Below are 22,356 nucleotides of genomic sequence, written 5' to 3'. Positions count from 1 at the left end.
CTCATATTCTGTCTGGCCAAATACACCAGGTTAAGGAACATTGTCGTATGCGGACTAACACACACAGACATGAGAGAGAGAGAGAGAGATAGAGAGAGAGACGAGAAGGAAGCTCCACCAATCTGCATCGAATTCGGTGCAATACAGAGGAGCAGAGGAGGGCGTAGGGTGGTGGTGGTTGTGGTTCACGAGGCGGCGCTGAAAGGTGGCGGCACCTAAATAATGCGCAACAAACAGACATGTATAACTACTCCTATAATAGTTTAGCATCATAGTCAGCGTAAACCCTTTATCACGCATGAGTGCTGCTGCCAATGCCAACCACCTATCATCGCCTCTGTTTTTTCCCCTGTTTCATTGACCCTGTGTGACGGCCTGCATTTATGGCGCCTCTGCATGGCTCTTTCTCCTGTTTTGCTAACCCACGGGCCACGCCACCTTCATATACATAATTCAACTGCATCTGCATGCATGCTGCTGCTGCACTATGAAAAGGTTATATATATTTGAGACTTCTTTTTTGGGCTTTTGGAAAATGGAAAAATTTGCTTCTGTTTTGGTTAGACCAAGTTTGAAGAATAAGAAAAGAAGAAACCATTTTAGTGCTGTAGTAGTCCATGCGATCAGTTGCTCACTCATTCTATATATATATACAGTATTTTCTTGAAAAAACACTAGTGAAACCGAATGAAACGGGTAATGCTATAAGTCACCCTCTAATTTTATCAATCTCAAAACTTATATGGCGTGATTCTTATAACATTTGATTAGTGAAAATTAGTGTTTTGATTAGAAAACTACACTACATAAACTATGAGAAAAATTAGAGGTTATGAATAAAATTACTCAGATGATTTATATTTCTCCTCAAATGAATATGATCTTTTAAAAGGCACTCAAAGATACAAGAGCAAAAAAGACGTGTAAAAGTCCTCAACCCTCAAATTGTTTTATATGAAATCTCCGAAATCCAAATAAAATCCATATGAAATAAAGCAAAGACGTTTGAATTTCATCTATCTATCTCTGCACCTCTCTGTTCCCACTCCAATTCCCAAAGCCTAGCCCTTACCTACACCTTACAACCCAACCGGCTGTCTTTTCCTCGCGATGACATTTATACCCTTCCTTTCCTTCAATGGCGTAACCTACGTTACAGCCAGTCTCTGTCATTCCCGAGATATCAGCATTGAGGAACAAATAACCAACCTAGAACAAAGCGAAAAATATATTTCACTCTCAGCCGCTACCCGCCATGTTTTCAGAGATGTCAAGCACCAAAAACAATACGCATGTCATTCTCTCTCTCTCTCTCTCTCTCCCCGCTTCTTTGTTTGACCATCGCTCTCCCTCTATAAAAATGCCCATGCAAAAAAGTAATATATCATAATAATTCAAGAAAAAAACATGGAGGCTGATCATAATGTGGATATTGGTGGAGCGGCGGCGGCGGCGGCGGAGGGGGCTCCAGTAACTTCACGGTGGAACCCGACAAAGGAGCAGATAAGCATGCTCGAGGGCCTCTATATGCAGGGGATACGCACGCCTAGTGCTGAGCAAATACAGCAGATAACAAGCAGGTTAAAGGCTTACGGTCACATTGAGGGGAAAAATGTGTTCTATTGGTTTCAGAATCACAAGGCACGGCAAAGGCAGAAGCAGAAGCAAGAGAGCATGGCTTACATCAACCGCTATTTTCATAGGACTCCTCAGCCAATCTTTGCTCCTAATTGCCCAAATGGTCTGTCACTTCACCTTAATTATATTTCCCCAATACCCTCTTATTCAAGTTATTTTTTATTCGGTTTATATTTTCTAAATCTCTTATTAATGATGTAAAGATTATAAATTTATAAGGGTCAGGCTTGTTGCATTTCAAAAGTCTCGAAAAGCACCTTTCAAGACAGATGAGGCTATTTCTCTTGTGTTTGTTATGCAGGCTTCTTACAAGTACTGCAAAAACAACAATTCTGCAGAAAACTCTTTACAATCATTTCTACTAATCTGCCATTCTAAAAACTTTACAAGCAAAAACAAACATTTTAATATATATATATATACACACACTACTCAAATAGGATCAACCAAGAATATTCGCATGGATATGATACGTACACACAAGTTCTGCAAAACATACATATTATTATCTATATATACACACACACTATTCAAACAGAATCAGCCAAGAATATATATTCGCATGGATCCACAGAAGTTCTGGAAAAGCAAACATATTACTATATATATGACAAAGTTCTTCATTCTCCCTTGACCTCCTATTAAACTTCCCAGGAGCAATAACTCAAATAGTAATATCCATAACATGGAATTCGATCTATTTTCTCTGCATTTTACAAAATCAAAATGATTTGTAACAAACCCAGTTCTCCTTCAATATTATCTACTATTTCCAATTCTCATCTTCAAATTGTTACTCTCTCTCTCTCTGCATGTTCTCCATTAATTGTGTATTCGAATTTGTTAATGGGGTCTTCTTTTTTCAGTTATCTGCAGCCCATATTACCTACCACAGAGCGATATAGGATTCTATCCGCAATATCACCATCCCAAAGTTTTGCTTCCCGGTGGAATCAGGAGGAGGCCAAGGACTGAAAAACAGGAGAAATCAAGAGCCTTCGATGATGATGCGCCTGTGCACATGGCAGGCAATAGTCAAGAAACATTGCCTCTATTTCCATTGCACCCAACAGGCAATTTACATGGAGAAACTGGAAAGTCTTCCATTGGTTCTTCTTCTGCTATGAACTCTACTAATACTCGTAGCTTTTCTGATCAGGTTGAAGAAGGTTCTGGTGATCAACTCTTTTTTGATTTTTTCTCCGGGGAGGGTTCCTGTGAAAGTGGCTAATCGAATGTTATTATGAGGGTCCCTTGATGTATAATATCTTTTCATGGTCATGAGTTTTTGTGTTTAATTCCCTTCTTTCTGTAATCGATCGTTGGATCAAGGAAGAAGCTTACTTTTTATTCAAGTTTTATCTGATTGGCTTCGTCTTTTCACTTTTGAACAAAGGAGCCATTTTCCATGACTTTATCTCATACATGCACCTTGACACTTGGTTTCATGCATAAGTAATAATTTTCTTTGATGAATATGGTTAAGTGTATTGTATTTATACTTACATAATATCATATAATTTCTATATAATCTTATTTTGATTGGACATGCACTGAGAAATTGAGTTATGTTTATTAATTATGGTTATGTATATCGATTATAAAATTGATTTTGTCATTGAATCTAGTTGTGAGTGTGTATAACTTATATAATTTATGCTTTGATATGAAATTGTATTAATCAGATCAATTTTTTGTGTTAACTAAAGTCATTTATATTAAATAGGGTAAAATAGGTCGTATTGGTGTAAACTCGACATGATATATTTATTAAATGAGTTATGCGAGTTGTTTCATGTTACCTGTTAAGTTAAGGTCATGTTATGGTTAACAAGTTTGACACGAGTAATTAAATGACTCGTCTTAATGTTAACCCATATAGTCGTATGTATTCACATGACTCGACATAATACAAACCCGATCCATTAACCCGAATTGCGACCCCTAAATTCAAAGCTACATTATTGTCACCTCCACGGGCTCCATCAAAAATCTTTTCAGTCATATATATATATATATATATATGAGTACTAGGGTTGTCTACCATCCTAGCAGCCAAGATTCTCGAACAACATACTCGGCCTATAACCTTTGTTGATCTTGAGATCTACCAACAATGATGTCAAACTCTAACTAACCATTTGCCAAACACTTGCCATCAATCTAACAACATTTGGTCTCATTTTCGATCACATATAGCTACAACCCTTTTGTGCTTGAAATGAGATCCTCTTAATTTCATTTGAAATAGAAATGGAGAGGAACTAATTGGTTGAAATTTGAGGAGCAAAATTGTAATTTTACTTTTGATAGATAATTTTGCCACTCAAAAGTAACTAACCTGTTCCTCTCTATTTCAAATGAAATGGAGAGGATCCGTTTGCTTTGTGCTTCTGTTTCACCATTAATTAGTCTCAAAAAGTCCTGATATACTACTACTAATAAAAATTAAGTCACGAGTTGGACTTATAATTAGAATCGGATAAGTTAAGTTTGTAAATGAATATGCAGTGGTAAAGAGCAATCTTTACACCCATTTATTATACATTTCATAGTGATTGACGTAACATGTATTTTAAGTAATTTTTCATGTCAGTCACTTTAAAAAAAAAAAAAATCAGTTGAAACATGATACATTAGCCAATGTAAAATATGCGTGATTTAATGGGTATGAAGAGTAGCATATTGATAAATAATGGACTTAACATTTTAATAAATAGGTCAAATTTGATTAATAGCTAGATTACCAAATACCAAGCTTGGACATTACATATATATGGACCTAATTCTTAAACCATGGTCCATAACCATGAATTCATAATATTGGTTTTGCCTTGGATTGGTTTGGCTTCATGAATTTCTTCGTGGGTTAAGAACAATTGCTTAACTGAAACTTGGAGTGAGATTGGTTTTAGGCTTGAACCAAGTGAGCATAAATTTGAATTGGTGGGCTTGTTAAGCAAAGTTGGACTTCAAGCAAAGAATTGTATGAGCCTATAAATATGGGTGGGCTTATTGAGTAGCTTGGAGCACTCGACTCACTGTGGTTAACAACAACAGACCAGGTGACATGATAAGGTGACACAAAGCTTGGCCATGTGGCGCCTTGCCATTTCACTTATTTCATCCAAACCACTCAATAAGCTTTCATGAAATAAGATTAATTAACCCCATTACATGTAATAGAGACCTATTGCATGCAATAATATCCCTTGCGGCTTTTCTGAGTGCTAATTCCCAACAACAAGCTAAGGAAGCAAGGTCCTATGAGTAATCAGGGGGTTTGTGAAGGTTAATTGAGATGCGGCTATGAATAACTGTAACCGTAATTGCAAGATGGGCATTGGGGTTATAATTCAAGATTGTAAGGGTGAGGTTTGGCTACTTCGTTTGTTTCGAAGGACTATATTATAGAACTGATTACTGCTAAAGCATAGCATTACGAGCCATTATTTTTTGTTGTGAGTTGGGGCACCAATGGGTGGAGTTGGAAGGCTATGCCCTTCAAGTGTTGGAGACTCAGTGTTATGTTTAAATTGGTTATTAATAAGATTATGCTCAAACACACTTTCATTAAAAACAAAAACAAACTAGGGATTACATATATGTAGACTGCTCTTCATTTCACCACAAGGGATTTCAGCCTACTTGAGAAACTAAGGTTAATGTATTTTTTTTTCCCCTTATACGGAATAGGCTATCCTCAGAATAACAGAACCTGGGCTAAGGTTATCTTAAACACGTATGCAAACAGTACAGTTCTACTACTAAACCAGAATAAACACAAAGCCTTAAATGAGGATAAGTATATCCTTGGAATGGAATAGGGATGAACTAGAGTTCACCTGGATTGGTCTTAGCCTGTAACCCGAACACACTTTATCTTCTCCAATTAAACCTTCCTGCAACCTAGATTCATGCCCAAATCGCAAATACCATCGTCTGTCGGGCTGGCCAAAAATTCCTCTACGGTCGTCTAAGCAGCGTACCACCACTTCACGGCTCCCCAACCACTAAACGGCGGCGCAAGAACAGCAACTGGAAGGAGAAACCGTCACAGAGGGGGAAAAATTTTCAGTAATCAACGGAACCTCCCAAGAACGAATGCTCTGACACCAGATGATAGGATCCAAGGGATTCTATCAAGAAAAATAAGGGAAAAAGAGAAAATAGTGATCAGTTCGAGGGGATCGGGCCTCCAATTCTTGCTTTCAAGCAAAGGTAAATTTGCTTGATACTTTGCCATACGGCATCCAACTTTTATAGAGGGAAATTAGCCTTTTTATGGAAATAGGAAATCTAGTGTAATAATCAAGACAAACGTAACTTTGCAAGAAAATAATCTAAATTCTATCACCCTATTACTTGTTTAGGGTTCCTGTCTAGTTAAGATCCAAAAGAATTTCATATTGATGGTTGTATTCACCAATAAAGTTACGATTTTTATTCATGGTGAAGGATTATAGTGTTGTTTTGGTGAGGTTAGGTTTGTCTTAAGAAAATTTGATTATATGGGTTTGCTATGAGGGTCTTTTGTTAGCTTTTGTGGGATTGAAAATTGTTTTTTTCAACAAAACGAAAGATACGCATTAAGGGAATAGGGGAAAATGGGAGAGGATTTGCTCACAAGCCTATCTATAGAGAACCACCACCCATCAACACTATTGTCCATGGATTCAAGTGCCATGTCTCATGAGGAATTGGAGCTAGAGATGAATCGGTCCATAATCCTTCCTCGACCGCCTGATATTAATCTCCCGTTGTCTGTGGAGCGAAGTCCTTTGCAGTCGTGGAATACTGACGCTTTTGATATGTTGGATGTTGGCCTTGGTACTCAAATTCATGAGTCTGATACTTTCCTTAATCTGCCTAAGTCAGGGCGAAAATGCGCCAAGAGGTTGGACAGTGTGTGGGGTGCTTGGTTCTTCTTCAGTTATTATTTTAAGCCTGTGTTGAATGAGAAATCGAAGAGCAAGATAGTGCGGGGTAGTAATGGAGTTTCTGGATTTGATAAGACGGACCTTGAGCTGGAAGTGTTCTTGGTTCAGCATGATATGGAGAACATGTACATGTGGGTGTTTAAGGAAAGGCCTGAGAATGCGTTAGGTAAGATGCAATTGAGGAGCTACATGAATGGGCACTCTCGTCAGGGGGAGCGCCCGTTTCCATTCAGCGTCGACAAGGGGTTTGTTCGGTCTCACAGAATGCAGCGAAAGCATTACAGGGGGCTTTCAAATCCCCAGTGTGTTCATGGTATTGAGGTTGTTCCATGTCCCAGCCTAAAGGGTCTTGATGAGGAAGAACAAAAAAGGTGGATTGAACTCACAGGGAGGGATCTGAACTTCACAGTCCCACCTGATGCAAGTGAATTTTGTTCGTGGAGGAACCTTCCCAACACCGATTTCGAGCTTGAAAGACCCCTTCCTCCATTAAAGACAAATTCACAGCCCCACCCCAAAAAATTGCTTAATGGTTCTAGTTTGAATCTGTCTACTCGTTCAGCACACCATGTAAATGGTAGTGGGATGGATCTCTCACCTGCTTGCAACAAGAGGAAGAAGGATTTGTTTCTACAAGGTAATGATGAAGATTGTTTCTTGCTTATGAATCAACAAAATGATACAGAAATTCACCCGGTGGAACCACCCTGGTTAAATGAATTTAGCGGGGTGATGAGGAATGTATATGGACCTGTCACAGCTGCAAAAACTATATATGAGGATGACCAAGGATACTTGATAATCATCAGCTTGCCTTTTGCCGACCTTAAAAGGGTAAAAGTTACTTGGTGGAATAATCTCACACATGGTGTTGTGAAGATATCATCTGTGAGCACATCCTGCATGCCCTTTATCAAGAGAAATGATAGAACATTCAAGCTCACTGATCCATCTCCTGAACACTGCCCTCCCGGGGAGTTTGTAAGGGAAATCCCTCTTCCCACCCGGATCCCAGATGATGCCAAGCTAGAAGCATATGGTGATGAAACAGGAACTGGTCTTGAGATCATGGTGCCAAAACATCGAGTGGGACCCGAAGAACATGAAGTTCGTGTTTGCCTTCGTCCTCACCTTGGAGCAAATGAGCTTTTATTGTCTTGAATGAGAGACATTTATTGGAAAATGTAAGGGAGGCTGTCATTGTCATTTTTCCATTATTTTGTATCGAAGAAAGATTTTTTTTTTTTAAAAAAAAAATTTTATCAAATAAAATTTTTACTCATGATTTTTCTTTTACTACTACATTGGACTCAAACTGATTATTCTGGTTTTTGTTGTGTATTCAAATAGCTTTGGTCTGGAACTGCTCCTGAGCTTCGAGTTTGAAGTTCTAGGGTCAGTGGTAAGGATCCTGCAACCTCATTGCTCACCTACTTCATATCTCTCCTAGATCTCTCAGGATCATCAACTTGGATAATCTACTCCCGCTGGGTTATTCTCAATTTTGAAAATCTTTCGGTGTATTATGTCTGGCAGATGTTTTTGTTCCAATTTTGTGATAGTGTTCGAGTAGAAACATGTAATATATATATATATATATATATATTATACATGTGCAGTGCAGTCATCACAGCCGTGAGGTGCCTTTAGAATGGAACATCCAAATTTTACATGTCAAAGATGTCCTCTACCAGGTAATTGCGGTAATTGCCGTTTTTCTTCTCTCTTTTCAAAATAAAACTATTAATAAAAAAAAAAATTCAAATTATAAAACACTTTTAAATTACTTTTACTTTTTGAAACAAAAATAAAAAAATAAAAAGCTAATTTTTATAAAACATTTACAAGCCACTCACTTATCCAACGTTAACATTCTATATCGCTTTTTCGAGTTTCTCAAATATAAATAGAATTAGCTCTATATATCATCTGCTCCTCTCACACAACAGGAAAAATAATACATCCTCTTCTGTTTGTTGACAAAGTAACAAGGTGGGGTCTGGATTAATACAGTGATTTCTAATGCCAAAGAAGAATTTCATCACAAAATCACCATATTTGGTGGTCGGAGCCACCCCTTGTGTGGAGGTTGGAGGTGGCACTGACCATCAATCAAAACTAAAAACAAAACAAAAGCACAAAAACAACAGACAATAAGGGAAAATAAAAGGAACATTATTAATACTTCAAATACCAAGTTTTTCAAACATATACCATCATCGAGTTTTTCAAACAAAAGAAAATTCACAAAAGCAGAGAAATGATCGTTCCCAATCTAAAGGAACAACCCAAAAAGCACTAGAAGGCTAAAATATTTAATCAACTTCCTCAATCTTGGGGCCAGCACCGCTTCCACCTCCAGTAGTAGGACCATCCTCATCCATGGCTCCACCCATATCACCACCGGCACCTTGGTACATCTTGGCAATGATCGGGTTACAGATGCTCTCCAGCTCCTTCATCTTGTCTTCGAACTCATCAGCCTCAGCAAGCTGGTTCCCATCAAGCCAATTGATGGCCTGGTCAATAGCATCCTCAATCTTCTTCTTGTCGTTGGCCGGAAGCTTGGCAGAAATCTTTTCATCTTTGATGGTATTCCTCATGTTGTAAGCGTAGTTCTCCAGTGCGTTCTTAGCCTCGACCTTCTTCTTATGCTCCTCATCCTCCGCCTTGTACTTCTCAGCCTCCTGGACCATCTTCTCAATCTCTTCCTTGGAGAGTCGGCCCTTGTCATTGGTGATTGTAATCTTGTTCTTCTGTCCAGTGGTTTTATCCTCTGCAGACACATTCAGAATACCATTGGCATCAATGTCGAAGCACACGTTGATTTGAGGGACTCCCCTAGGCGCAGGAGGAATGCCGGAGAGCTCGAACTTGCCGAGCAAGTTGTTATCGCGGGTTCTGCTCCTTTCACCCTCGTACACCTGGATCAGCACGCCAGGCTGGTTATCGGAGTAGGTTGAGAACACCTGTTCCTTCTTAGTGGGAATGGTGGTGTTCCTTGGAATCAAAACAGTCATGACACCTCCGGCAGTCTCCAAACCAAGCGAAAGAGGAGTAACATCCAGCAACAACAAGTCCTGCACCTTCTCATTACCCTCACCGCTAAGAATTGCGGCCTGAACAGCAGCGCCATAGGCAACCGCCTCGTCAGGGTTAATGCTCTTGCAAAGCTCCTTTCCATTGAAGAAGTCCTGCAACAATTGCTGAACCTTGGGGATCCTAGTAGACCCACCAACAAGAACCACTTCATCGACGCTGCTCTTGTCCATCTTAGCGTCCCTCAAACACTTCTCCACAGGCTCCATACACTTTCTGAATAAGTCCATGTTAAGCTCCTCGAATCTTGCTCGGGTAATTGTCGAGTAGAAATCAATACCCTCATACAAAGAATCAATTTCAATGGTCGTTTGCGCAGTAGATGAGAGAGTTCTTTTAGCCCTCTCGCAAGCGGTCCTCAACCTCCTCAGAGCCCTGGGGTTTCCACTGATATCCTTCTTGTTCTTCCTCTTGAATTCCTGGACGAAATGGTTCACCATCCTGTTATCAAAATCTTCACCTCCCAAGTGGGTATCACCAGCTGTAGCTTTCACTTCAAAGATGCCCTCTTCAATGGTGAGAAGCGAGACATCAAACGTCCCACCACCAAGATCGAAGATGAGCACATTCTTTTCACCAGAGCTACTTGCCTTCTTGTCAAGCCCATATGCAATAGCAGCGGCGGTTGGCTCATTGATGATACGCATCACATTGAGGCCAGAAATTACACCAGCGTCCTTTGTGGCTTGACGCTGCGAGTCATTGAAGTATGCAGGGACGGTGACAACAGCATTCTTAATAGTTGTACCAAGGTATGCCTCAGCGATCTCCTTCATCTTTATGAGAACCATGGAGGAAATTTCCTCCGCAGAAAATTGCTTCTCTTCTCCCTTGTAATTGACCACGATCATGGGCTTGTCCCCAGGCCCAGCAATCACCTTGAATGGCCACAATTTAATGTCGCTCTGCACCGATGGATCACTGTACCTCCTACCAATTAATCGCTTGGCATCTGAATACCCAAATAAAAACAAATTCATTCAGAACATTATCCAAAATTATCTTTGGGTTTAGACACACTTAAATCAGAAAGCAACAGAAAATCCTTCAAAAAAATCTATTAGCAATTGGAAGTTAAAAATAACATTCCTGAGACTCGATTGAATCCAAAAACGTGGAATTTTGACTTAAAAATCAATGGGTAGTATAGTTTCGTCATGAATATAAGTATTCCACGATAATCTAAAACGATTCTTCAACATTCATAAGGATAGAGATTGATTACAAATTCCTCTAGATGTTCATAGAGGTGTAGATTGATAAGAAAAGAAAATAGATCACATGCAGAGGTAGCACTTCCTCAAAACAGAACCACTATGAAACAACACTGTTTATAACGAATTTTTCTTTACTTTTACTTGGTTAGCTTGATTAACGATTCTTCAACATTAACAAGGATAGAGATTGATTACAAATTCCTCTTGATGTTCATAGAGGCGTAGATTGATAAGAAAAGAAAATAGATCACATGCAGAGGTAGATCTTCCTCATACCAGAATGAAACAACACTGTTTATAACGAATTTTTTCTTTACTTGATTAGCTTGATCAACAATTCTCTCCCTTCACTTTTTTCCTCTAGAGGGTTAATGAATATGTAAATATTGCGATTAATGAATATGTAAATATTGCGAATTAAGCTTCATCGCCTATCTATAGTTCAATTCACAAAAAAACAGAGACATAGATCTCCAACACTATTCTTTCTCTCTCAACCGAATAACTGAAACCCTAATCCTAGAATCCATTAAAAAAATCAGGAATACCAGAAAAAAGAAGCTAACGAAGCTCTAATTCAAACGTAAAACCAGCAAAGAGCAGTGATCAGAGAGCTAAGGAACTCACCGAAAACAGTGTTGGTAGGGTTCATGGCGACCTGGTTCTTGGCCGCATCGCCGATCAGACGCTCCGTGTCAGTGAAGGCCACGTAAGACGGCGTCGTCCTGTTCCCCTGGTCATTTGCAATGATCTCCACGCGGTCGTGTTGCCACACCCCCACGCACGAGTATGTCGTGCCCAAGTCGATCCCAATCGCCGGTCCTTCGCTCTTCGCCATAGCAGATCAACCACGAAAAATTCAGACAAAAACACTGAAAACAAGGAGAGATTTGATTTTTGCGAGATTTTCAGACAATTTTGCTCAACTGAGGAGTGGGAGGGAGGGGGATGGGTTATAAAGAAAGTTTGATTTCTGGAAGGTTCTGATCGGGATCTGTGAGCCGTACGATCTAGATTTTTCAACTGCTACAAAAAGGAATTTATATTTTTAACGGTGGGGATCTCTCCCGCTTTTCGTCGGTCTTTTACCGTCTAGGCGGTTCGAGAGTTTTCTTGTATTGTTTGGAATTTTCTTTTTTTCATTAATTTTTATTGGAAGACATCTCCCGCTTTTCTTCGGTCTTTTAACTCTCTAGGCGGTTCGAGAGTTTTCTTATTAGCGGCGTCGTGTGATTTGCGTCTGTGACGGTCAGCTCTGATTGGCTGATTCTGTCGATACCAAATTTGGGAAAGCACCCATGTGTTTCCTTCAAATATTTGAACTTCTTTTTTTTTTTTTCCCCCTCTTGAGATTTTTTTTTTTTTTTTTTTTTTAAAGATTAAATTTCATTACTCTGAACAAAATACAATGAAGCAACCCCCCGGCTCAACTGGGGTGGCCAGCTACCCCTTAATTTTTTATTTATTATTTTTTTTAACTTGGGAATTGGGATGGGGGCATTTTAGGGAAAAAAAAAATCAAAATGGTCAAATTGCAACAATTTGGAAGTTTGGGGGTAAAGTGTCATTTTTTAAACATTAGGGTTAAAAGTACAAATTGATAGATAGTTCAGGGAGGTAAAATGTATTTTTTCTTTTTTTTTTAATCATAATTGAACCTTAATTAAGCAGCATTGACTAACCATTTTACCCTAATTGAGGTCTTAAAATATTTATTTTGTTAAACAAAAACTTAATTATACTATAATAATGGGTTAGAGAAAGTTAAGAGGGTGCTAGAGGTTGAACTTAATTTTTTTTTTTTTAGAATAATATTACTCTTTATACTAATTTTTTACACCAATTTCACTCATGTAGTAGACTTTAAGAGCTTGAGTATGATGTGATTAAGATTGGGCTCTCACTTGCTTCTGTTACCCACAACAAGAATTAAAAGTTAAAACACCTAACCCAAGAACACCTAAAATACAACGAGTTACATAGCTATGTTTGCAATAGAATTATAGACTCCACAAACAAAAACCATATTACAATGCCTAGGAAAAAAAGAAAAAGAAAAAGAAATTTACAGATGGAGACTTTTTATAGGCTAGTGAGATGCTAAATGTATCAATTCTTACCACTAGTACCAGCTCCTTGGTACATCTTGGCAATGAAAGGGTAACAAATGCCCTCCAAATCCTGCATCCTATTGTCAAACTCATGTGCCTCCACAAGCTGGTTCCTTCCAAGCCAGTGGATGGTCTGCTCAATTGCATCTTCAGTCTCTGCCAAAGCGTTCTTCACATCTCTGATTCTGTACCTCATGTAGTAAGCACAATTTTCTAATGCTTTCTTTGCCTCAACCTTCTTCCCATGCTCCCTATCCTCAGGGATGGTCTTAGCCGCCTTCTTATGCTCCTCAGCCTCCTGTGTCTTAATTATCTCCCTCTCAGGCTCCTTATCCTCTTGGGTGCCTCCACCCATGGCCATCTCCTCATTCTTGTGCTCCGGCTCATCCTGAGCCATATTGTCATCACCATCAGAGCCATGCTCAATCTTGTAAATGACCGGGTTGCATATGCTCTCCAGCTCGCTCATCTTGAACTCAAATTCATCTGCCTCTGCAAGTTGGTTTCGTTTGACCCAATCGATAGCCTGCTCAATTGCATCTTCAACCGACTCCCTGTTAGCAGATGGGACCTTGGCTGCAAACTTGTCATCTTTAAATGTGCTCCTCATGTTGTAAGCATAGTTCTCCAGTACATTCTTTGTCTCCACCTTCTTGTTATGCTTGACATCCTCAGCCTTGTATTTCTCAGCCTTCCGCACTAACTTTTTGATCTCTTCCTTGGAGAGCCTGCCTGTATTGGTGATTGTAATTTCTTTCTTACTTTCAGTGGCTTGGTCCTTGGCAGAGGCGTTCAAGATACCATCAGCATCAATGTCAAAGCAAACGGTGATTCTTGGAACTCCACGAGGAGCAGCAGGAATGCCTCTGAGCTCAAACTTGCACAGAAAATTGTTTTCACAGATCCGCGTATGTTCACCCTCATACACCTCTATGCACAAACCCCCCTGGTTATCAGAGTGGGTTGAGTAGTTCTCCTCCTTCTTGGTGGGAATGGTGGTGTTTCTCGGAATCAGCACACTCATGACATCCCCAGCAGTCTTCACACCAAGCGATAGAGGAGTGACATCCACGCACAAGATGTCCTTCACCTTCTTACTAGCATCGTGGTTGAGAATCGCAGCCTGAACAGCAGCACCATAAGCAACAGCCTCATCAGGATTAATCCTTTTGCAAAGCTCCTTCCCCATGAAGAAGTTGTGCAGCAATCTCTGAACCCTGGGGATCCTGGAAGACCCCCCAACCAGAACCACATCATGGACATTGCGCTTATCCATCTTAGCATCCTTCAAACACGTCTCAACAGGCTCTATACACTTGCAGAATAAATCCTTATTAAGCTCCTCAAACTTGCCTCGGCTGATGCTCGAGTAGAAGTCAATACCCTCGCACAAAGAATCAATCTCGATTTTTGTTCCAGTCTTAGATGACAGCATCCTCTTAGCCCTTTCACAAGCAGTCCACAACTTCCTAAGAGCCTTACCTCCACTAATTTTCTTCTTATGCTTTGCCTCGAACTCCTGAACAAAATGCTTCACCATTCTACGGTCAAAATCTTTACCTCCCAAATGGGTATCCCCAGCTGTAGCTTTCACTTCAAGAAAATGCCCATCCATGGTGAGAAGTGAGACATCCAACGTGCCACCACCAAGATCAAAGATGAGCACATTCTTCTCACCACCACCATTTTCATTGTCAAGCCCATATGCAATAGCAGCAGCAGTTGGCTCATTGATAATACGCATCACATTTAGGCCCGCAATGACTCCGGCATCCATTGTGGCCTGACGTTGTGAGTGATTGAAACGAGCAGGAACAGAGATAACAGCATTTTTTATCTCTGAACCACAATGAGCCTCTGCAATCTCTTTCATCTTTATGAGAATCATTGAAGAGATTTCTTCAGCCAGAAACTGCTTTTCCTCGTACTTGTAGTTGACAACAATACTGGGCCTCCCATTATCAGGGTTAGCAATCACCTTAAATGGCCACAATTTCATGTCATGTTGCACTGAGGCATCATTGAATCGCCTTCCAATCAAACGCTTAGAGTCTTCATACCACCGACATAAACATCAACAAGTAAACAAGTCATTACATTAAACATTCTTAGCTTCACAATAAGTACATTTTGTCACCTTAATTTGTTTCGAAACCATTAGAAAGCGAAAAGGGTCAGATTTTTATGCTACTTAAAAGAAAGACCCCCAACCAATGGCGGAGCCAGAATTTTAATTTTAGTGAAAAAAAAAATATTATTTTTTTACATATTATTTTTAATTTTAATATATAACAAAAGATAAATATTATTTAGTAGAATGCAATGATATGCCAGTGAAAATTGACTATTGATCTTTATTTTTATAAGCCCTTACTAATTCAAATGCTAATTTTTACTGTCAAATTATTCCAAGTTGCATGACAATCGTATAACAATCTACTAAATACATTTAACTACTATATTCCTTAAAAATTAATTTAAAAGAGCAATTTACATATAAAAACTTAATCAATGTAAAATTTTAATTACATACCTAACACTTTCTTGACAAATTTGGCTAGGCCAAAAAATACACTAATCACAAATCACACTTGGGCAACTCAGTAGTGATGGAATGAGGGAGGGCCAGTATAGGCCATGCCCCCCCTCGATCAATTCTTGAGGAAAAAAAAAAATTAAGGTCAAATTTTCATTTTTAAATATTTGGCTCTTACCCACAATTCTTTTGGCCCACTTATAAATATTTTTGGCATTACCCAATAAAAATTTTGGCCTACTGCTTCTACCCAAAAAATCTTTTGAGCCATATTCATTAAATAAATATTAAATATTTATATTAATAAACTATTAAATAAAACATCTAAAACGACGTCGTTTTGGAGGGAAAATAAGATGAAACCCATAGGGATAGGGTTTCATCTTATTCTCTCAGTCCCTCCCTACCTCTCAATCCTCATTCTCTCATTCCATGGCCCCCTCATTCTCTCGTTTTTCATCTTTTTGGAAACATTTTGGCCCAAAATGATTAAAATAAGCTCAAAAATAGCTAATTAAAGGCCCAAAATATTTAAAAAGCCCAAAAGCCAAAAAAAAAAAAAAACATTTATAACCGGTCGGTTATTGGATTGAATAACCGATAACCGTCGGTTATAAAATAACTGATAACCGCCTATGCGGTTGCGGTTACGAATATTAAAAACTAATAACTGACCAAGTCGGTTGCGGTTACTGGTTATAGCCAATAACCGATGGTTGTAACTGATTGAGCACCTCAAATTTTCAATCTAGGTCTTAAATTTTTTTTTTTTCTTTATTTCTTCTTGTTTATACCCTAGTGTGTACCTAACCACTTTGTGGATTTCCTTAAGCTATTGAACTACTATTTTAGATGATACAAAAAATAATAATAATAAATAAATAAAGAAATTTATGCCTTGGCCCTTTTTTTTTTTCCTAAGCTTATGCCTTGGCCCCTACCTACAATACTTTATGGATCTATCCATGCAAGTTAGGCCTCGATTTTATTATTTTGCTAAATCAAATTGTACTAAAGTTTTATATATGTGCTTATACCTAGGTAATTTGCATTTAGAATTCAAAAAAAAAAAAAAAAAACTTAGGTTTAAAGCATTATTAATTCCTTTTTTTAAGCATGTTCCAAGTGGAAAAAGATTCTCTCCATTTCAAATCCTCTCCATTTAGTACATTTTGAAGGGTAGTATTGTCCAAAATTTTTAATGATGATAGTGCATTTAATGCACTACCATTCAAAATGCACTAAATGAAAGAAATTGAGAGGATTCTTTTCCGTTTCAAGTTGGCGCCAGAGTCCTCCTCATTAACTCCTTTCAACTTTTAAATTTCATTAGTTTTTTTTTTTTTTTTTTTAAATAATAATAATAATTATAGGGTCAAAGTCTGAACAAACTTGGAAAAAAAAAAAACCTTCTATAAGATGCGAGGTGTGTTAGGATTATAAACAAATTTTATAGAAAATTTTTTATAAACTGATGTGACACAACATGATTGAGTTTTTCAAAATTTGAACTTACCTTATATCCAATCATGTTGTACCACGTCAGTTTGTAAAAATTTTAATGTAAAATTTGTTTGTAAGCCTAACATTTCTCGTAGGATGCGGCTGTAAAAGCCTACTTTTACGGCATTCAATAAAAATTTGACAAGTAAGCTAAAAACATCAAAAAGCAAATAAGCATGAAAACACTGGAACATAATTTCTTGAGCACTCCTCAAAGGAAAAACTCACGTTCCCTGTCTCTCTCTCTCTCGCACGTTGGAGGAGGATATCTCTCAGCCCACTCTCTCTCTCTCTCTCTCTCTCTCTGTGTCTCAAGACAGTGAAACTCATTAGCGTGTTCTCTCCCAGACGCTCTCTATCTCAGATCTGGAAGTCGACGCTCTCTCTCTCAGATATGGAAGTTGACAGTTGCTTGGGGGTTTTGGGCTACTTTTCATTGCTGGGTCCTTCTCCAAAACCACCGAGAAAGAGAGCAATAGAGATGGGTGTGATTTCGGCGGAGAAGAAGGGATGAAAGAGGTATCTCTCATAAACTCCACCGGCGCCGGTGCTTTGGCTTCGGCTATCAGACACGACAGTGCTCCTCCACCGGCGGCGTTGCCGCGTTGGGCTGAGAGGAGTTGTTGGGTTTTTTAGGGATAGATCGTTCGTGGGTCTCTTGCAATGGGAAAATTGGTTTTTTTTTTTTTTTTTGCCGATGATGTGGCAAAATTTAGTTGGATGCTGTAAAAATGGGGTATTACAACTGATAGTAGCCTAGTAGGGGCTCTCAAAAAAAAGTGTACGGACAAAACAAGTGCTTCTTCCTTATTCAAACGGTGCGTTTCTCTTTACCTAAACGTTGCGTTTTGCTAAAAACTAAAAGCCGTCTTCCCCATCTTCTTTCTTCAACCTTCATGCCCTAAAGACTTAACAGTTACAGAAGAATAAAAAAAACGTCGGTAACTGAGCGTAAATCCATGTCCTCTTGATCGATGCCCCTTGATGAACGGCTGAAAGTGGGCAACCCCAATCACCCCCATCCAATCTGCAGTCACTGCCATTCAAAACCCAAAAGAACCGATAGCCAAAACCCAGCCACCGTACCGTTGATACCCAACAAAAAGAAACCCCACCAGAAAATACCAAACAGCTCACACTCGTTTCCCAACGACCAGAAAACACCCGAAATTCTAATTTTCAAATCCCAATCCAAACCCAACAACCAAACACCCAAACCCAAAAGAAAGCAATTTTCCTCATTATCATGAAAGAAACCAAACCAACATAATAAAAAATTTTAAAAAAAAAATCCAAAATTTCTCTGCAAGCTAACAGAATTACAGAACCCATATATATGTACATAAAACAAACAACAAAAACAGAGAACCAGGAACTCACCAAAAACAGTGTTGGTAGGATTCGTGGCTGCCTGGTCCATGGCCGCATGACCGATCAAGCGGTGAGTCTCATTGAAAGCTACAAAAGATGGTGTTTTCCGGTTCCCAAGATCATTGGGTATGATCTCCACCCGATTTTGTTTCCAAACTGCCACGCAGGAGTAGCATGTTCCCAAATCAATCCCAATCGCCGGACCCTGCACTTTCCGAGCCATAGCTTACAAGAATTGACAAGAAATTAAAAAAGATAATGAAAAACAAGGAAGAAATCTCTTGGATGTTTGAAGAGAAAGATGATCGATCACTGGGAATTCAGTGGAAGAGTGTAGTGGGAATTGGAGATCAGGGCAAACTAATTAGTATATAGACATATAGTGATGGAGGAGCAGGTAGACTGCTAGACTTGGCTCGCAAGTTTTCAGCAGATCGAGTTGTTTGTCTGATTACATGAGAGTTGCAATTATTGTTTGTGGAAAGCCAACCCATATTCGATTCCTTTTCCACTTTTTCGTATGATTGTCAATTGATGTCTTTCATTCTTTTCCTAATCTATTGTGGGTCAAAAAGCTCAGCATTTCTCAGGGAAAATAATTTATATAAGGAAGTTGGGCGAGTTTTGTGCAACCAATCAGAATGTGATATCTAAGTTAAATTTATTAAACTTAAGGTTTTTCAAAAAAGCTTAATTACACCAAATTATAAATAAAAAATAAAATAAAATTGAATGGGTGGCTGGCTAGCCACCCCTCCCCGACTTGGGGTGGCTCGCCGGCCGCCCCATACACTACAAAAAAACAATTTTTTCTTGACCAGAATTTTCTGACGTTTTTCGGTGTCCGACATGTCAGAAAATTTTTCTGACGTGTGTTGATTGTCAGAAACATAGGTGTCAATAAATTTTTTTTTTCTGACGTGTTAGTGGATAAAACGTCAGAATTTTCTGACGTTTTAGTGTAGCACACGTCAGAAATATTTTCTGACGTGGCAAATAGTAGCACGTCAGAATTTTCTGACGTGCTACTAATGCCACGTCAGAAAATTTTCTGACGTGGCAGTTCTACCACGTCAGAAAATTTTTTGACGTGGTAGAACTCCAACGTCAGAAAATTTAGTTTTTTTTCTTTTTTTTTATTTGTTTGTTGAATTTACGATTAATTGCTTTTTTGTTTGCACCTTTCAATTTGTTTGATGTTGTTTAATCTTGAATTTTTGGTCAAGAAATTTGCTCCACTGCTTTGGTCATTGAATGATTGGCAGCCACAACATGGGTCGTCGAGAAAGCTTTTCTGCCAAGAGGCCTTAATTTCATCTCCTTTTTCAAAATGTCAAGGTTTGACTGGAATTTGACAGTGTTGTTGATCTTAGATTAATAGATAGAGCCACAGAGAACCTGTCCGGCCAACCGTAGCCAGCACTTCCATGCCTAATGTTTTGCTATGTAAGCTTAAAAAATGTACTACCAAAGAACTGCAGAAGAACACTAAAGTGTACATTCAGAAAACGGAGGAGCTCTTGTATATATACCTGTGAGGAGCTCTTGTAGGGGCTAGAAACGGAGGGAGAGAGGACGACGGCCGGAGATCGATGGCTGAGAGACGGTCGGCGGGTTTAGCTGTGGAGGATCGGAGACTTCGTGAGAGAGAAACTACTGAGCTTGAGAGAGAGTATATATATATACGGCCGGTGGGTGGAGAAGAGAAAAAAGAAGAAGCTTGATCAAGCTTCAGCTATGGCGGAAGAAAGAAAGAAAACGGAGAAAACAAGAGAAAAAGAAAAAGCTGAGAGATATACCTTGGGCAGTGGTCTTCCAGCTGGGGGACATAAAAGATATATAAAAAAATAATGAATATTCAAATATTCAAAGCTGAGAGATGGGACGTGTGCGAGCGGGGATTCCTGAAGCGCGCCTTCGCTTGAGGGGATTCCTGACGTGGTATTTTTACCACATCAGGAAATTCTGACGTGCCAGGTGTTGCACGTCAAAAATTTCTGACGTGCAACACCTGACACGTCAGAAAAGCACTCTAAAAAACAAAATAATCTGCACATATATATAAGTTTAATTTATATATATGTTCTTACGTGGCACACCAGCACGTCAGAAATCTTCTGACGTGTTGGACAGCCACGTCAGAAAAATTCTGATGTGGCACACCACCACGTCAGAAATCTTCTGACGTGTTGGACAGCCACGTCAGAGAATTCTGACGTGGCACATCGACACGTCAGAAATATTCTGACGTGGTAAAAGTTGCCACGTCAGAAAATATATAATTTTTTCTTTTTTTAAATCGTTAAAATTTTTCAGACTTTCCAATTTTTAGCACGTCAGAATTTTTTGACGTGTTAAAACTGACACGTCAGAAAATTCTGACGTGTCACTGTTCACACGTCAGAAAATTAATTTCTGACGTTTTAAAATTAATCCGTCAGAAATTTTCTGACGTGGCAACAAAACATGTACTATAACCACGTCATAAAATGCCATTTTTTTTTGTAGTGATAGGCCATGGGAGTGGCTGTGTGGCCACGCCCAGACCATGGGGGTGGCCGCGCAGCCACTCCCATGGTTTGGGGGTGGCTCACCGGCCACCCCATAGGCCATGGGAGTGGCCAGTGAGCCACCCCCATGGGTTGGGGGTGGCGGCATGCCACCCCATGGCCTATGGGGTGGCCGGCAAGCCACCCCAAGCCATGGGAGTGGCTGTGCGGCCACCCGCATGGCTTGGGGGTGGCGGCCGGCCACCCAAAGTGGGGGAGGGGTGGCCAACTGGCCATCCCTTCAATTCTGTTTTTTTTAAATAAAAAAAATTAATTTTTTATTTTATTAGAGTATAATCTGATGTGGTTGAGTTTTTGTTTTAAGTATAAATCTAATGAAATTGGCTGATGTGTCAACTTCTTATTAGTGGTACAAAATGTGACTTTTGTGCAACCTCCCTATATAAGTTATTCTCTTTCCAATGACCATGAATCTAAAAGCATCAATTAATTATTGGGTTAAATACTAAATACCCCCCTGGGGTTTAATAACTTTATTTTTTCCTCCTGGGGTTTGGTTTTTATCATAGGACGTCCATGTGATTTTGATAAATGACCAAGTTAGTCTTTCCGTCAGTTGACCTAACGAAATTCCACGTGGACCAATCAGATGTTGGTGGTGGCCGAGCCACCCCCTTGGCCATTTGGGGGTGGCTCTTTGGCCATGGCCACCTCCATCTGGCCGAATGGGGGTGGCTCGGCCACCCCCTTGGCTCCAAGGGGGCGGCCGAAACCACCCCCAGTGGGTGCTGGGGGTGGCCGAAACCACTCCCAACCACCATTGGGGGTGGTTTTTTTTGCGTTTTTTTTTGTTTAAAAAAAATAAATAAATAAAATAAAATAGGTGGCATGTGTCAACATCTGATTGGTCCACGTAAAATTCTGTTAGGTCAACTAACGGATTGACTAACTTGGTCATTTATCAAAACCACAGGGACCTCCTGTGATAAAAACCAAACCCTAAGGGAAAAAAAATAAAGTTATCAAACTTCAAGAGGTATTAAGTATTTAACCCTTAATTATTATATTGTTATCCATATTCACTTTAAATTATATATATATATACCATTTTGATCGAAATGGTTGAAATATATTTTATTATGGTATGTAAATGTAAATCCATATGCATAAACTTTTGTTTTATTCTTTTTTATTTTATCCTTTTCAGCCATTTGGTTATGCATGTAAAGTTGTGTTTCGGTTGATACATTACTTGTTAAATTATTTATAATTTAAAATTGTTAAATTATAAGAGACTGGATGACTCTTTTGACTAGGAATCTTTTTTTTCAAAAAAGTCTTTTTTGGCTGATAATATTCGTGTGTTCTAATCATTTGACTAGTAGAGCCCAGCCCAACTTTTTTTTTTTTTTTTTCTTGAATTTTTAAACT

At 39.1% G+C, this 22,356-nt stretch overlaps 4 protein-coding genes across 4 annotated transcripts; 2 read left to right on the top strand and 2 right to left on the bottom strand.

Moving 5' to 3' along the window:
- Positions 1 to 1,407: 1,407 nt before the first annotated feature.
- Positions 1,408 to 2,869, top strand: LOC132163064 (WUSCHEL-related homeobox 2-like). Its single transcript, XM_059573263.2, has 2 exons — positions 1,408 to 1,741; positions 2,505 to 2,869. The coding sequence occupies exons 1-2, from the start codon at positions 1,408 to 1,410 to the stop codon at positions 2,867 to 2,869; spliced, it is 699 nt and encodes a 232-aa protein (XP_059429246.2).
- Positions 2,870 to 5,543: 2,674 nt separating this feature from the next.
- Positions 5,544 to 8,190, top strand: LOC132164604 (uncharacterized). Its single transcript, XM_059575141.2, has 2 exons — positions 5,544 to 7,762; positions 7,929 to 8,190. Exon 1 carries the CDS (start codon positions 6,246 to 6,248, stop codon positions 7,737 to 7,739), a length of 1,494 nt encoding a protein of 497 aa, XP_059431124.1. The 5' UTR covers positions 5,544 to 6,245; the 3' UTR covers positions 7,740 to 7,762; positions 7,929 to 8,190.
- Positions 8,191 to 8,732: 542 nt separating this feature from the next.
- Positions 8,733 to 11,849, bottom strand: LOC132164136 (heat shock cognate 70 kDa protein 2). Its single transcript, XM_059574565.2, has 2 exons — positions 11,522 to 11,849; positions 8,733 to 10,629 (listed from the first exon to the last, which is right to left on the bottom strand). The coding sequence occupies exons 1-2, from the start codon at positions 11,730 to 11,732 to the stop codon at positions 8,894 to 8,896; spliced, it is 1,947 nt and encodes a 648-aa protein (XP_059430548.1). The 5' UTR covers positions 11,733 to 11,849; the 3' UTR covers positions 8,733 to 8,893.
- Positions 11,850 to 12,855: 1,006 nt separating this feature from the next.
- LOC132163338 (heat shock cognate 70 kDa protein 2-like) lies at positions 12,856 to 18,912 on the bottom strand. The gene is made up of 2 exons (XM_059573588.2): positions 18,425 to 18,912; positions 12,856 to 15,057 (listed from the first exon to the last, which is right to left on the bottom strand). The coding sequence occupies exons 1-2, from the start codon at positions 18,636 to 18,638 to the stop codon at positions 13,004 to 13,006; spliced, it is 2,268 nt and encodes a 755-aa protein (XP_059429571.2). The 5' UTR covers positions 18,639 to 18,912; the 3' UTR covers positions 12,856 to 13,003.
- Positions 18,913 to 22,356: the final 3,444 nt, after the last annotated feature.

Source organism: Corylus avellana, chromosome 8, assembly GCF_965113065.1.
Source record: "Corylus avellana chromosome 8, dhCorAvel1.hap1.2, whole genome shotgun sequence".
In the NCBI taxonomy this organism is placed as follows: domain Eukaryota; kingdom Viridiplantae; phylum Streptophyta; class Magnoliopsida; order Fagales; family Betulaceae; genus Corylus; species Corylus avellana.
The sequence above is the reverse complement of the archived record's forward strand: the minus strand, read 5'-3'. Positions and strand labels throughout refer to the sequence as shown.

Coding starts and splice junctions, on each gene's coding strand:
- LOC132163338 (XM_059573588.2), bottom strand. CDS start 18,638: ATGGCTCGGAAAGTGCAGGGTCCGGCGATTGGGATTGATTTGGGAACA. Junction 15,058..18,424: donor TCCTACCAACACTGTTTTTG/GTGAGTTCCTGG, acceptor GGTGGTATGAAG/ACTCTAAGCGTTTGATTGGA.
- LOC132164136 (XM_059574565.2), bottom strand. CDS start 11,732: ATGGCGAAGAGCGAAGGACCGGCGATTGGGATCGACTTGGGCACGACA. Junction 10,630..11,521: donor CCCTACCAACACTGTTTTCG/GTGAGTTCCTTA, acceptor TTGGGTATTCAG/ATGCCAAGCGATTAATTGGT.
- LOC132163064 (XM_059573263.2), top strand. CDS start 1,408: ATGGAGGCTGATCATAATGTGGATATTGGTGGAGCGGCGGCGGCGGCG. Junction 1,742..2,504: donor TGCTCCTAATTGCCCAAATG/GTCTGTCACTTC, acceptor TTCTTTTTTCAG/TTATCTGCAGCCCATATTAC.
- LOC132164604 (XM_059575141.2), top strand. CDS start 6,246: ATGGGAGAGGATTTGCTCACAAGCCTATCTATAGAGAACCACCACCCA.